Here is a 15,000-nt window from a genome sequence, read left to right as displayed (position 1 = left end):
ATAGTATGACATAGTAATATTTTTTTTTTGGAACAGAAAAGGTTTTTGTTGTGACTGTATTGCTGAAGATCGAAGGATGTGGCGGAGCGCTTAAAGGCCCATGCATTGTAAAGTCTCTCTTGGCCTCACTAAGCACTCTGGTGCATTCATTACATCCTGCTCTGGGGGGGGGGGGAGGGGGGGAAGAGGTGCTCACGCTAAACTGACTCGGGCAGTCATGACGTTGACGAAAGCTATTGCTAATGGATCTTTAGTGAGGCCAAGAGACGGGAGGGTGGTTTAATCACCGTCTTACCTTGAGTGGTGGTTTCAGGTGGTGGAGCATGGAGCTGTGCCTGCCTTCATCTCCCTGCTGAGCTCGCCTCTCCTGCACATCAGCGAGCAGGCCATCTGGGCGCTGGGCAACATCGCAGGTAACCACGGAGCCTGCTATGGACGGGACGATGTGCCCCACAGGTCTCGGTACTGAAAAGTACTGCGGGATTATCTTTAATGTCCTGAAGGAGAAGCTCCCTCGTCTGCGGTATAAACATTCAACATTTCAGACGGCAATTTACAGTTTTAAGTAAGATGTATGTGTCCTGAATATCATTTTTGATATTGATTCCTGAAAGCAATGCAGTTCTGACTAAAGTACCGCCTCAAGGCGTTGGATCTTCCATTAGGTCTATGGTCCTAGTACTGGTTCATGGACCATGAACACTTTCCCCTGGCTGGTTTTTCTTTATTTATTTTTTCAGGCGACGGCCCGGCTTACCGCGACGCTCTGATCGACTGCCACGTCATCCCGGCGCTGCTGTCCCGGATCACTCCGGAAACCCCGGTGAGCCGACCCTAGCGCTACCGGGCTGTTGCCTCAGAGGGCCTTCGGGGTCACGTCCTCCTCACCGGCTGACGCCAGGCACCAATATTCAGAATGCATTATAGAAATAAACCAATATAGTCACTAGGTGTAGGTCTGATGGTGCTGACGGACTACTTTTCTAAGCTAATGACGACCACCTTCCTGTTTTTTTTATTTTGAAAGTTATATTATACAAGGATGGTGACAACGCACTGGAGCGATACATTTTGATTTTGGTGCTAACGATGTCTTCCACAATTTTGTGTTTTCCTTCTTTTACATCATGTGGGAACAGGCAAACTCAAATCATTTGGTCCAAGATGCCCTCTCCTCCCAGCTGCCGTGCTGGAGTGGGTCTGAAGGTGTTTTGGTAGATGACTGTCTCTTCTCCACTGTGACTGGGCCCCACCATCCCTACTTGCAACTAGTATGCAGACAACAAGCTTTACACGGGTTACGTGTTGGCACTGGTTTTACGAAGGGTGCGACTCCTTGGCGCACTTGCATCAGTGGTCCCGAGTACTACAAGATGTGCTCTAGCTACACGGGGCAAACTGCGAGTCTTAATATTAATGCACGCCACTTATTTGCTTTCTAATCTAAACCTCCATTTAGCCCAACTGGGAAACATTGTCCTCTCTTCCCCTACAGAAAAAAAAAAACTCAATCATATGGATGACATTGTTGGGCATAATTGAAAGAGCAGATTTTTTTTTATCTTCTTTGAAGATATAACAAGCAAATGTGGAAATGAGCTAGAAAGGTGACTGTCTCCTCTGGCCCTACAGGTGGGCTACCTAAGGAACCTCACCTGGACCCTATCCAACTTGTGCCGAAACAAGAACCCGTTTCCCCCGCTCTCCGCCGTCCAGCAGGTACCAGAGTCTGACCGCCTTAGGTCTCAAATACCTTCCTTCATTTAGCAGATGACTAGTGTCCATCGCATTTTGCTGAGGACAAGCTGAGTGATCATGATCGGAGCGACATTTTGTCACAAAGGTTCTGAGCGACCTAGTTGGAAATCCAAATGCAGTGCAAAGAAGCCATAGGAATCAGTAATTGTTATTGGCACGTCCGTTACAATAGTGGTCAGTATTTCATGGGGCCTTCTTGGTGACACAAGGGACCACTCACTCCCACCTTTCTGCTAGAGCTTAAAGGGTACATGGCTAACTCACCCCTGGTTGTATAATATGGAACCAGAACCAACACATCAGGCGCTGGTCTTTAACGCAAGCTCTTCCCGTCCGCCAGCTTTTGCCGTCCCTGGTCCAGCTGCTCCACCTGGGTGATAAGGACGTCCTGTCGGACGCCTGCTGGGCCATCTCCTACCTCACCGACGGCTCCAACGACCGCATCGACGTGGTGGTGAAGACCGGCATCGTGCCACGCATGGTCGCCCTCATGGGCCACGAGGAGCTCGCCGTCTTGGTAGGGCTCGCTTCCTGGTGGTTAGCGTTGTATTTTTAAAGGTGACGTGTGTGTGTGTGATTAGCCGGTTTGAAAATCGGCCTCTTCTGACATCACAAGTGGGCGTGTGTCCACCTAGATATATGACCGATGGATGAGCAACGTTTGCTAGTGTCCACTGGGTAGGCTGGTAGACTGATCTATCCAGCGCACATCTAGGTGGACACGCCCACTTGCGATGTCAGTAAATGACAGATTCTCGCAACGGCTCATCGCACACACCTGGTTGTATAATATGACACCGAAAAACTGCCACGCTCTGATTGGTTCCCCAGACTCCCGCGCTCCGCTCCATGGGAAACATCGTGAGCGGCTCGGACGTCCAGACGCAGATGGCCATCGACGCGGGGGTCCTGGCCGCGCTGCCCCGCCTCATGACGCACCCCAAGGCCAGCGTTCAGAAGGAGGCCGCCTGGGCTCTGTCCAACATCGCCGCCGGACCCGGCAAACAGATCCAGCAGCTGATCACCTGTGGACTGCTGCCCCACCTGGTGGCGTTGCTGAAGAATGTCAGTATGACGGGGGCAGTTGACTAGCCTGGCTCTGCCCGCCCAAGTACTTCCGTGAAATATGAATTTTCCCCTTCAGTACTACGTCTGGGTGTGCGGTATGTGGGTGGGTTTTCTCCGTCTAAATTTTCTGCGTCCAATCTGCGAACAGAGGGGAGTGGCTGAGAACAATGACGATAAAGTCAGCTCTCGTTGACGGACATCTTCACGCACAGTGTTTGGTTTGTTAACAGCCTGCGCGCAACGTGATTCCCGGCCAAACCTTAGGGCAGATCCAGAGTGGGACTGGGCAGATCCAATATTTTTACACTGCAACAGACGCCCGCCTTCATGTGAGTTAACGTTTGTCAATAGAGTAGGTCCAGACTCTCTGTACAAATGAAATCTGGTAGGACCAGGCTAGCAGTTGACTGGATTGATTGAAAACTTTATTGAACGACAATAAATCCTTTTTTCAAAAGGATAGAGACGATAAAGCCCAAAGGCTTGTTTCCACTGTGGTCCTTAAATGTGTCGTCTCTCTCTCATTGCCGAGAGAGGGCGCTGTGTAGGTTGGTTAGGGTCCAGTTAATTCCATGATGGTGTGGTGAGCGGGACTTCATGGTAGAAACTGTAGAGACCTGGGTGACTAATTTGTTTCAATGTCGTCGCCGGCTCCTTGACATTGGAGCTAATGGCGACGTATAACTTATGCTTGCGTGTCCTCTTATGCGACGGCTCCTTCATCAGTCTTTTTAATAGTTTAGCTCACTTGTTTGTCCGCAACTCCTACAGCCTTTAATTGTAGGTCATATTTCTGGATGTGTATTCTCGGGTCCTCTCAGGGGGACTTCAAGACCCAGCGGGAGGCGGTGTGGGCCATCACCAACCTGACCAGCGGGGGCACCGTGGAGCAGGTGGTCCAGCTGGTGCACAGTGGCGCCCTGGAGGCCATCCTGGACCTGATGCAGGTGAAGGACACCAAGACCGTCCTGGTGATACTGGACGCCGTCAGCAACATCTTCTTGGTGAGCCGCTGGTGACGGGTGTTCTTGCACATTTTAGGTTGGAAAGTTGAGGTCTTTGGATTTGCTCTCCCTGTTTCTCCCCAATTGCCCACACACTGGAGGGATGCATTTTGATTTGAGCCCTAACAATGTCTTCCATAATTTTGTGTTTTACATCATGTGGGAACAGGCAAACTCAATAATTTGGTCCAAGATGCCCTCTCCTCCCAGCTGCCGTGCTGGAGTGGGTCTGAAGGTGTTTTGGTAGATGATGGTCTCTTCTCCACTGTGACTGGGCCCAACAATCCCTACTTGCAACTTGTATGCAGACAACAAGCTTTACACAGGATACGTGTTGGCAATGGTTTTATGAAGGGTGCTACTCCTTGGCTCACTTGCATCAGTGGTCCAGAGTACTACAAGATGTGCTCTAGCTACACGGGGCACACTGCGAGTCTTATTAATGCATGGCACTTATTTGCTTTCTAAGCTAAACCCCCATTTAGCCCAACTGGGAAACAAGGGAAACATTGTCCTCTCTTCCCCTACAGAAAAAAAATACAACTATATTTCATAAATAAATGATCTCAACTTCATCCACTAGTTTGTAAAATAACTTTTGTTGGTAAGCAGTCCTTCTTTGAAGGCCATCATTTGATGGCTCACTTCCTGTTGGCGTCGCTTGTGATTGGCCAGAAGAGCTTCTGGAGTTTGTCTTCATGGGACTGTAGAATCAGCTAAAGCATGGGTCGCCTATCCGTCGGCAATGAAGGCCATTAACGCAACGGATAGGCTCATAAGTCCGCATGCATCTGCATTTGGCTTTTTTTTCTTTTTTTTGCTTCTTTCTGCAGGCCGCAGAGAAACTGGGCGAGACGGCGAAGCTGTGTCTGCTGGTCGAGGGACTGGGCGGTTTGGACCGGATTGAGATGCTGCAGAACCACGAGAACGAGATGGTGTACCAAGCGGCCCACAACCTCATAGAAAAGTTTTTCAGTGCCGTGAGTAGATGTTCAGAGTGGCCTAAACCTTGGAATGCATGTGTTGCGCTTCCTTGATGCTTTGATCTTATTGATATGGAATTGCAGCAGTTTGGTACTGGTGCATCACATTGGTAGTGATGCTTTGGGTCTTTTTTTCCCCCTTCAGGACGATGAGATCTTGGAGACGGAGGCTACAGAGGACGAGTTTATTTTCCAGACGGCTGATGTCAAGAAAACGTTTGAATTTTAAAACTTGTCTTTTGACTGTTTTTCTAAAGCTAATAAAAAATATTTTGTTATAACTTTTGCCTGACCACAAATCATTCAACTAGCAGTCACACCGAAACATGGCCTATTGAGGAGATATTAACGATTTAGTTCCATAAGGCTAACTGTGAAAGCCGTTTAAATGGGGTGGGGGTGCCAAATTTGTGACGTTTTAATTTTTGTTCAGTTGTGTCGGAGCGTTTTGACGGGAAAATTTTAACTAAAGGGAAATCTTTATTCATCCATCGTGGTTTAGGGGCTAGGGATGATGCAAATGGGAAAGGATCAAAACGTTGGCTAATTCAGATTCAAGTTAAGCAGACATGCACTCTTGAGGTGGCTCATGAAGCAGCACCAAGACATTTCTGACAATGGTATGGGCGGAATGGTAAAGGGAAGCATACAGGTTCGGATTATCTGACTTAACAATTGGCGTCAAGGCAAACTATTCCGAAATGTGGTTAACCCCAGTAACGGGTCCATTGAGGTTATGTTGGCTTTATTGTATTAGGCAAATCTGACGGATCGAAATCAACCTCTGCACAACTGACATTATTTTCTCAATGATTTGGTAAAGGTAACGATGATGCAGATTAACTTGACTTTCATAAGAAATATATAACATTTAAAAAGTTTTGGGTTCGCTGCAGCTTTAACAAGCCAAACAATATTTTACATCAAATCTCATCTTCTAGACTAGAGGGCATTCTAGGACATGGTCAATGGCTGACCCCATTGGCCACACGTCCTAATTATCCGGCCTTACTTCCTGACATCAAACCATGCATTGATTGAGAGACCATCTAGCGGCAGTAATTCAAGGTATGAAATAGTTGACATTGTACCTATTGGAAGGGAACACTGAGGTTTTAAGATTTAACTCCACAACAAAAACATTTGACATCAGATGTGTCTTTTAATTGAAGATGTAGTTGTAGAAAAACACCAGGTGTCCCTTGAAATCCTTAACATCTTAGTTTGAATGTGTGAACTGAAGCATGGCTAGGTTCATGTTGAGGAACTGAAAATACTAGTAAGGTAGAAAACGGAACTCCAACGACATAAGTTAGGATCTATAATACAGACATTAAATTAATCTCATCACATGTCAAGTGACCAGGCAACCCCTCATCTTGATCGTGGCTCTGGTCACCGACGCGCTGTCTAGCTAGAGTCAGCATTGGCGCAACGCTTTTTCAATAGTCTGGGTGGCGAATACCTTGTACAGTACAAAAAGGACATGCATATGGCTCTGCATGACAAGACATGACACATTGTTGTTGGAAGCAAATGCACGAGATGTAAAACCACAATCAAGAAAGACATCTTAGGTTCTCCCATCAGGTTCTGTCAGGAAGCACCTGGGTGGGGAACAGCTGGGCCAGAAACGGCACACGTCGTCCGATGGGAACACAGCTACTGCGCTCATTGGTTCTGCTCAGACGGGTGCCACTTGTACAGTACATGTCATTAATGTCTCTGTGAAAAAATTGATTTAAACGGAAACCGGCTTGGATAGAGTTTGAGATCTCAGGTCTGTGACGGACGTCCATAAGCACCAACAACATACAGATCAGGAATCCATACACGGTCTGAGAGGTAGTGGAGGTGAGGTAGTCTGGAGAAAAGTTGTGGAGAACTAGCTGGACCTAAGATCCACACAGTGGCGGTCTCCATCCCACAGATGGGTCTAAATCCTCTTTCGTAGTAGTGTGTGTGTGTGTGTCGTTACACCCTGTTGTAGCTGTGCGTGTGCGTGTCTACATCTTCTCATAGCTGAGGGTGTGTCCGCAGGTGGAGCAGGTCTTCTGGTAGAGGTCCTCTTCTGCATCCAGGACCTCCTCTGGTCCGTACTGGTGCTGATGTGCCTGGGAGTCTTTGGTCCACACACTGCTACGCACGGCCCGTCGCAACTCTACACACACACACACACACACACACACACACACACACACACACACACACACACACACACACACACACACACACACACACACACACACACACACACACACACACACACACACACAGTCAATTGTTGGGGTTTGTAGGTTATAAGGGTCAGGGTAAAAGTGGGGTTCATAGGTTATTTGGGTAAGTAGGATAAGGGTTAGAACTAGGGTTAGGGTTTGTTGGTTGTTTGTGTTCGTAGGGTGAACTGGGGTAAGGGGTTTGTAGAGTTAGGTCGAAGTATTGCCAGAGAGGGTACTGACCTTTGACCTTTTTGTTGAAGCGTTTCTGCGCTTGCACCTCTTTGTTCTCCTGCCGCGTCTCCTTGGCTTCCTCCATCGCCTCCTCTGAGCCAAACACCTCCTTGCACCTGCTCTCCACCTACACACAAAGAACCTTAAACAACACACATATACACACACACCCACACACACGCAACCTGAACCACAAACAACGCACACATACACGCACGCGTGCACAGACTTAACCATAAACCACGCACATACACACGCACGCGTGCACAAACGAACGCACACAATCCCAGGCTTAACCATAAACAACACGTATGCGCGCACACACAAACACACACACTCTTTATAGATGCACCCCCACCTGGGTCCTGAGGTAGAGCTTCATGTCGCCCCAGCGGGGGTTGTGGGGGTTCTTGCGGAGGATGCAGCGGAGTGGGGGTTCTCTCAGGTCCAGGTCGCAGTCCTTCAGCAGGAAGTTCTTCTTGGCGTCCGACCGGCTCACCAGCTGGTGCTTCCCATCGTTATCCCTTAACACACGCACACAGTTTATAGATATACACACACACACACACACACACACACACACACACACACACACACACACAGTTTAGATACACACAGTTTATAGATACACACACAGATAGTTTATAGATAAACACAAACACACAGTCTATAGATACAGTTTTAAGACACACACACATTCTATAGATATACACACACACACACACACACACACACACACTCTATAGGTGCAGTTTTAAGATACACAGTCTACAGAAACATATAGACACAGTCTATAGATACAGACACTAAAACAAACGCATAGTCGATAGATACATACAGACACTGTCTGTAGATACATACACCAAGTCTGTAGATACATACACCAAGTCTGTAGATACACATACAATCTATACATGCAAACAGAAAATAATAATATATGTTTTATATATCATATACCTGCACTTGTCGCACACTGAAAGGTCGAAGCTGTTGCTGAGGTAGGAATCCATGAAGGGTTTACCACACTCATCACACACCAGGTAGTCGGTCTCTATCACCGGGGCTATACACACAAAACACTTCATTACAGCCACCACACCCCACTCAGAATCCGGGTGCACCATAAATATAGCCCACCTGGTTGATGCACCACAGGTTTGACCCTCTGCATGTCTTCCTCGTCCTCTTCCTCAATGAAGAATCCGGCACCTGAATCGATGGTCTTGGCGACTTTGGCCGAAGTTGAGCCTTCGATCGCCGCTAGAGATCGGCTCGCTAGTCGGGCTTGTCGAAGCATCAACGCCCGCTGTCGGTTCCGCTCTATCTTAGCTCGCATCGCCGGTGAAAGCTCTACTCGGTCGGTTTGCTGACTTGTCTTGGATGCTTCAGAGTCGGTGGCAGGAGCAGCGATCTGACACTCTGCTGGTTCCATGTCTGCAGCCTTGCGGTGACCAGACCACCTGCGACACTTTTCTGGTTTAGTGAACGGAAGGTTTATTTGTGTCAAATGTGTTCATGCATCTCCTTTTCCTAGCTAACGGTTGTACAAGGGTGAACGCAATGGCGTATCACATGTTCAATTGTTTACAACCGCTTCCTCCCGTACTACTTTCACAGTAAAAGGCCCCTGGTAGGAAGTCTGAGGAGCTAACAAATTGTACTTTAATTCAACGAATCCTAAAGAACTGTAAACGTTCTCCGTTTTATGAAATATTGCAAATATATAGGTATATTGTTCATAATTTTTAACGATTATATATAATATATAATAATTAAATTAATGCTCTGTTAGTGGTGTTGTTCAAATACTGTGACAGATGAGGGCACCATCCATTCATCAGAAAAAGTACTTATACATTCCAAAGCATAAAGTCTTTCCTTAATCCTCATTGTATGGTGATAGATAAAATATCGTATTTTAAAAAATCACTTATTCTTGTTTTAAGACGAGTATGAAAAGAGGACGATGTGTAGGTCTACATTAAGCAGTGTTTGGGTTCTGAATGAAGTTTTACATCCGTTAAATCCGTTTTACTGTTGGATTGTAAACTACGATAGAACAACGTAACTGTGTAGGCCCGGTGAACTGATGGTGTTAACGCTGCTGCTAAAACAAACCCATCATGGGGCGAGCGCGCCACCTGGTGGTGGGTGTTGGCTGCTGTCGGGCGAAGCGTCTGGTTGGCGAACGCGTGAATCGGCGTTGGCGACGATAAAAACTATATATTTGTTCGTTTAAAGACGTCTTTCATACAGCTCAAGTTTATTTGTTAGTCGAGACAAATGCCTTCAGTTAACAAGGTGAGCGTTGTTAACTGACAAAATGATGCCCCGTTGACCTTTGATTTGAGTACAGGAGAGAAGATAGAGGACAGAACAGAGGATAGTACATGAAAGAGGAAACAGTGGGACAGACACTGGATTATATTTACATCATCTGACTCTCTCCCAATGGGACTTTATTAGGTTTTTATTTTACATAGAAAGTAGGAAACAAATCACTATTGAGTGATGCATTCTCACAAATAAATAAGCATTATCAAACACCCCTTTGCACCTGGTGGAAGTGATCGAAAAACTATTGATTACCTATTGGGATGTTCAGTATGAATTGTGGTTAAATTATGTGTGCTTTGTTATATTACTATATTTTTTTACTATATTTTTTTTACAATTCCCTGTTTCTTGCCACAATAAAACAATAAAAGAGTAAATGAAAGAGTTCGCCAGGTCCCAAAACCTACTTCAGCGTAGGTCATTCGTTCACCATTCAACCTTTACACCAGATTCACCAGAATCAATCCGAATGGGAGCTCACTTTAAAATGAGACCCGTGATTCCAGTACTGTACTTTACTGTGCTGATGGATGCTAGCTCTGAACTCTACTTTTCTGTTGGATGCTAATTCTTTACTCTACGCTTCTGTCGGATGCCAGGTCAGACTAGCGGTAGGGTAGGATTATGTCACAATAGAACACAATAGAACGCCATCTTGTGTCAATCATGCAGTAAAAGGTATTCAGTAACGGTGTGTTGAGCATACAGTAACGGTGTGTTGAGCATAAAATACGGGTGCAGCACACATACACATGGAAACAGTAAATGAACCTAGTGGAACATTATAAACACTCCCCATAGGCCTACAGCAGCCCAGACGGCCTGCCAAGGACGGAGAAGCAGGTGGGACACATAAACATACGATTACCTGAGCATGAAAGGTCCAAGACAATATACAATATAGTCCAAGAAAAATATATGCTACTTACTGTTGATTTTATACATGTATATAAAGTTAGGATAGAAATGCATTCATATCGCTTGACATTGTATATGCGTCAAAAACAAACAAAGGGATGGAAATACTTGGACATTTGCATCCAGTGGTTGCAATAAAATATTGTCATCATAAATCCACAGTCTGAACACTTTCAAAGAGTTCCACTAGTCCTGAACAACCAGCGGGCTGTGGTCTGATTCTGTGAAGGATTCTTTCTGGGTAAGAAAACATTTGTTTAACAAGCGTGCGTTCCTACTTTTCTAACTTCTGTAGACTTTCCTGCTGGGGTCATGTCACTGTGAATGACGATAAAACAAATCCCTTATTAAGATGTATGACAAGGTGTATAAAACCGATTATGTTGTCTCGATAACAACGCTTCTCCAGAGAACCCCCCTCAGCACGTTCTCTTCGCCAGTTCTAAAAATCTGATGACACGGTAACTGGTAACATGAATTGTTGTTAGAAGACTGTGATGTGTGATAGTCAAGTCTCGCGCTACAAAAAACAAGCAGGAAGGAACAGATCGTGTGCATTGGGGGAAATGCGTGTAGGATGTATAAATGGCAGTATAATATCTATTATATAAATCATAGATAGAAACGGTTTCAACGCAGGGGGTGAAACGAGGAGAGGGTGAAACATGAGGAAGGTCCTGGGTCTCCCCTCCTCTTCCTCCGTCACTATGCCCCCGGACCCTCCAGGAATGTCGGGGAGTCTCTTCAGAGTGTTGTCCCACCCCCGACAGAGAGAGAGGACCTTCCATTGGCTGGACTCATCCTGATTGACAGGTCCGTCTGCGCCACTGTTTGATACATGGCTTTTGTGTATGTGTGTGTGAGACTAAGGCTGTATCTATGTGTGTACATGTATAGGTATCCGGTGTGTGTATGTGTTGTGTGTATGAGTGAGTGAGTGAGCGAGGGAGTGAATGAGTGTGTGTATGTGTGTCTCTCTCTCTCTGGTGGTGGCGGTCTCCCTCTCTCTCCCTCTCTCTCTCCCTCTCTCTCTCTCTCTCTCCCTCTCTCTCTCTCTCTCTGTTGATGGTGTCTCTATCCCTCTCTCCCTTCTTTCTCTGTGTTGCAGGGATCTCACTCTCTCTTCTCTGTGGCGGGGGTCTCTCTCTCTCAGATGGTGAAGGGGGTCTCTCTCTTCTCTGTGGCGGGGGTCTCTCTCTCTCAGACGGTGACGGGGCAAACGATGATCTTGTCCTCCAGCATGACACTGACCACGAGGAAGACGAAGTACAGCAGGAACATGAATAAGCCCAGCAGCTTGCTCATGCGCCAATTGCAGGAGGCGATGGAGATGATGACGAAGAGGAGCATGATGAAGAGCAGCACGATGGCACAGAACAGGCCGTTGGAGCTCACCTGCACCGTCTTGAAGTCGTTCAGGATGTTGTAGATCAGCCAGGGGAACGGAAGTCTGCAGAGATGTAAGAGAACCAGAGAACTAGAACCAGAGCACTAGAACCAGAGAAACATAACCAGATAACTAGAACCAAATAGCCAGAACAAATGAACAATAGCCAGAGAACTAGAACCAATTAACTAGAACCAGAGAACCAGAACCAATTAACTAAAGCCAGAGAACTAGAACCAGAGAACTAGAACCAATTAACTAGAACCAGAGAACCAGAACCAATGAACTACAGCCAGAGAACTAGAACCAATTAACTAGAACCAGAGAACCAGAACCAATGAACTAAAGCCAGAGAACTAGAACCAGAGAACTAGAACCAATTAACTAGAACCAGAACCAATTAACTAAAGCCAGAGAACTAGAACCAATTAACTAGAACCAGAGAACTTGAACCAGAGGAGAACCAGAGGTCTTTCGTCTCTCTCTCTCTCTCTCTCTCTCTCTCTCTCTCTCTCTCTCTCTCTCTCTCTCTCACCCCACAGTGATGTCGAAGATGTTGGACCCAACAGAGCTGGACACGGCCATGTCCCCCAGACCCTTGCGGGCTACGATGACGCTGGTGATGAGGTCCGGGATGGAGGTGCCAGCCGCTAGGATGGTGAGACCCATGATCTCCTCCGTGATGAAGAACGTCTCGCCCACCTGGGGAGGAACCACGCCATGGTTACACCTGCACCCAGTCATTTAAAACACCGAACTGGACAAGAGTTGAATCACTGGACTGGAGTGAAAACACTGGACTGGAGTTTAAAGACTGGAATGGAGTTGAAACAGAAGAGCTGGGATTAAAACCGGGGTAAACAGAAGTTCTGCAGACATGGATTTTAATATTTGCAGATCAGGAGTTATATGGGATTCAAAGGGCCAGATTTAGTCTGGTAGGGTGACGAGTTCGCCGATCCGTGCAGATTATCTGGGATTATCTGATAAGTAACACGTACACCTTCTATACACTAGGTAGACACTAGAGAGAGAGAGATAGAGTGCGAGAGCTATAGAGAGAGAGAGAGAGAGAGAGAGAGAGAGAGAGAGAGAGAGAGAGAGAGAGAGAGAAATATACAGATTGAGAGAGAGAGAGAAAGAGACAGAGAGAGGGAGAGGGTGAATAAACTCTTTACATGTATATGTATGATATATGACATGTTGCATGACACGTGACATGCTGTATGACATGTGACGGGCTTTGTGTCATTTGACGGGCTGTGTGTCATGAGATGGGCTGTCTGTCATGTGACGGGCTGTCTTTCATGTGACGTGCTGTATGTCATTTGACAGGCTGTATGACGTGATGATATATTGGAGGGGGGGTACCTGGTGAGCCCACCAGACCATCAGGTAGGAGAAGGCGGCGATCCAGCAGATCGCTCCGACGAAGGTGACCGGGAAGAACCGGGCTGACGTCTGAAAACCAATCAATACATGAGTCAATAGATCAACAGATCAATACATGAGTCAATAGATCAACAGATCAATACATGAGTCAATAGATCAAAAGATCAATACATGAGTCAATAGAACAATTAATGAATCAATAAATCAACAGATCAATCAGGTAGGAGGTGAGTAGCTAGTCAATAGATCAATAGATCAAAAGATCAATACATGAGTCAATAGAACAATTAATGAATCAATAAATCAACAGATCAATCAGGTAGGAGGTGAGTAGCTAGTCAATAGATCAACAGATCAATACATGAGTCAATAGATCAACAGATCAATACATGAGTCAATAGATCAAAAGATCAATACATGAGTCAATAGAACAATTAATGAATCAATAAATCAACAGATCAATCAGGTAGGAGGTGAGTAGCTAGTCAATAGATCAATAGATCAAAAGATCAATACATGAGTCAATAGAACAATTAATGAATCAATAAATCAACAGATCAATCAGGTAGGAGGTGAGTAGCTAGTCAATAGATCAAAAGATCAATACATGAGTCAATAGAACAATTAATGAATCAATAAATCCACAGATCAATGCATGAGTCAAAAGATCAATACATGAATCAATAGATCAAAAGATCAATACATGAGTCAATAGATCAAAAGATCAATACATGAGTCAATTGATCAAAATATCAATACACGAGTCAATAGATCAAAAGATCACTACATGAGTCAATAGAACAATTAATGAATCAATAGATCAATACATGAATTAAGAGATGAACACATGAATCAATAGATCAATACATGAGTCAAAAGATCAATATGTGAATCAATAGATCAATACATGAATTAAGAAATCAAAACTTGAATCAAAAATGTCAGGCAATCTGGCAATCTATTAACCAATCAATCAATGCTCAACATAGTCATCAATCAATGCGCATAAGTATATGTTTGCGTGTGTGTGTGCGTACGTGTATAGACATGTGGGTGTGGGTGTGTGTGTGATAGATGTGTTTGTGTGTATGTAAAGATGTGTGTGTTTGCAACACATGTGCAACACAAATGTGTTTGTGGGTGTGTTTCTGTGTGTTTGCATGGGTGCGTGTGTGCATGTGTTTGTGTGTGAGTACGTGTGTGCATAAGTGTGTGTGCAAGTATGTATGTGTGTGTACAGATATGTGTGTGTGTGTGTGTGTAAAGATGTATGTGTGGGTACAGAAATGTGTGTGTGTGTGTGTGTGTAAAGATGTATGTGTGGGTACAGATATGTGTGTGTGTGTGTGTGTGTGTTTGCGTGTGTGTAAGGATGTGTGTGTGTGTGTGTGTGTGCAAAGATGTGTGTGTGTGTGTGTGTGCAAAGATGTGTGTGTGTGTGTGTGTGTGTGTGTGTGTGTAAGGATGTGTGTGTTTTTTTGTGTGTGTAAGGATATGTGTGTGTGTGTGTGTGTGTGTGTGTGTGTGTGTGTGTGTGTGTGTGTGTGTGTGTGTGTGTGTGTGTGTGTGTATGTGTGTGTGTGTGTGTGCACCTCTCTCCGGACGTCGGGCAGGGTGAGCCACAGCGGCAGCACGATGGGGAGGATCACCAGGTAGGTGATGCGCTTCCTGTTGGTCTCCGGCCACGCCAGGCTGAGAGGCTG

The 15,000-nt window shown here is 45.7% G+C and overlaps 3 protein-coding genes across 3 annotated transcripts in view; 1 reads left to right on the top strand and 2 right to left on the bottom strand.

Annotated features, from left to right (window-relative positions):
• Positions 1-5,094, top strand: part of kpna7 (karyopherin alpha 7 (importin alpha 8)) — a 6,386-nt gene extending 1,292 nt beyond the window's left edge. Inside the window, exons 5-12 of the mRNA XM_060048093.1 lie at positions 314-413; positions 741-823; positions 1,633-1,719; positions 2,099-2,275; positions 2,590-2,823; positions 3,648-3,830; positions 4,664-4,810; positions 4,959-5,094. Coding sequence (XP_059904076.1) covers positions 314-413; positions 741-823; positions 1,633-1,719; positions 2,099-2,275; positions 2,590-2,823; positions 3,648-3,830; positions 4,664-4,810; positions 4,959-5,042 — 1,095 coding nt within the window. The 3' untranslated portion in view covers positions 5,043-5,094. The remainder of the gene's footprint in view (positions 1-313; positions 414-740; positions 824-1,632; positions 1,720-2,098; positions 2,276-2,589; positions 2,824-3,647; positions 3,831-4,663; positions 4,811-4,958) is intronic.
• Positions 5,095-5,541: 447 nt separating this feature from the next.
• On the bottom strand, positions 5,542-8,875 carry xpa (xeroderma pigmentosum, complementation group A). Its single transcript, XM_060048094.1, has 5 exons — positions 8,401-8,875; positions 8,221-8,326; positions 7,622-7,787; positions 7,273-7,390; positions 5,542-6,974 (listed from the first exon to the last, which is right to left on the bottom strand). Exons 1-5 carry the CDS (start codon positions 8,693-8,695, stop codon positions 6,820-6,822), a joined length of 840 nt encoding a protein of 279 aa, XP_059904077.1. The 5' UTR covers positions 8,696-8,875; the 3' UTR covers positions 5,542-6,819.
• An 810-nt stretch (positions 8,876-9,685) lies between these two features.
• The window catches only part of slc24a2 (solute carrier family 24 member 2), a 14,829-nt gene continuing 9,514 nt past the window's right edge, over positions 9,686-15,000 (bottom strand). The window contains exons 8-11 of the mRNA XM_060048095.1: positions 14,890-15,000; positions 13,277-13,366; positions 12,441-12,607; positions 9,686-11,968 (exon numbers count right to left, since the gene is read on the bottom strand). The exon at positions 14,890-15,000 is cut by the window's right edge and continues 36 nt beyond it. Coding sequence (XP_059904078.1) covers positions 11,719-11,968; positions 12,441-12,607; positions 13,277-13,366; positions 14,890-15,000 — 618 coding nt within the window. The 3' untranslated portion in view covers positions 9,686-11,718. The remainder of the gene's footprint in view (positions 11,969-12,440; positions 12,608-13,276; positions 13,367-14,889) is intronic.

This window comes from Gadus macrocephalus, chromosome 3 (assembly GCF_031168955.1).
Source record: "Gadus macrocephalus chromosome 3, ASM3116895v1".
Taxonomy (NCBI): domain Eukaryota; kingdom Metazoa; phylum Chordata; class Actinopteri; order Gadiformes; family Gadidae; genus Gadus; species Gadus macrocephalus.
Note: the sequence above shows the minus strand (reverse complement) of the source record. Positions and strands in the feature narration are given on the sequence as shown.

Coding starts and splice junctions, on each gene's coding strand:
- xpa (XM_060048094.1), bottom strand. CDS start 8,695: ATGGAACCAGCAGAGTGTCAGATCGCTGCTCCTGCCACCGACTCTGAA. Junction 7,391..7,621: donor AGCTCTACCTCAGGACCCAG/GTGGGGGTGCAT, acceptor CTTTGTGTGTAG/GTGGAGAGCAGGTGCAAGGA. Junction 6,975..7,272: donor CTTCAACAAAAAGGTCAAAG/GTCAGTACCCTC, acceptor GTGTGTGTGTAG/AGTTGCGACGGGCCGTGCGT.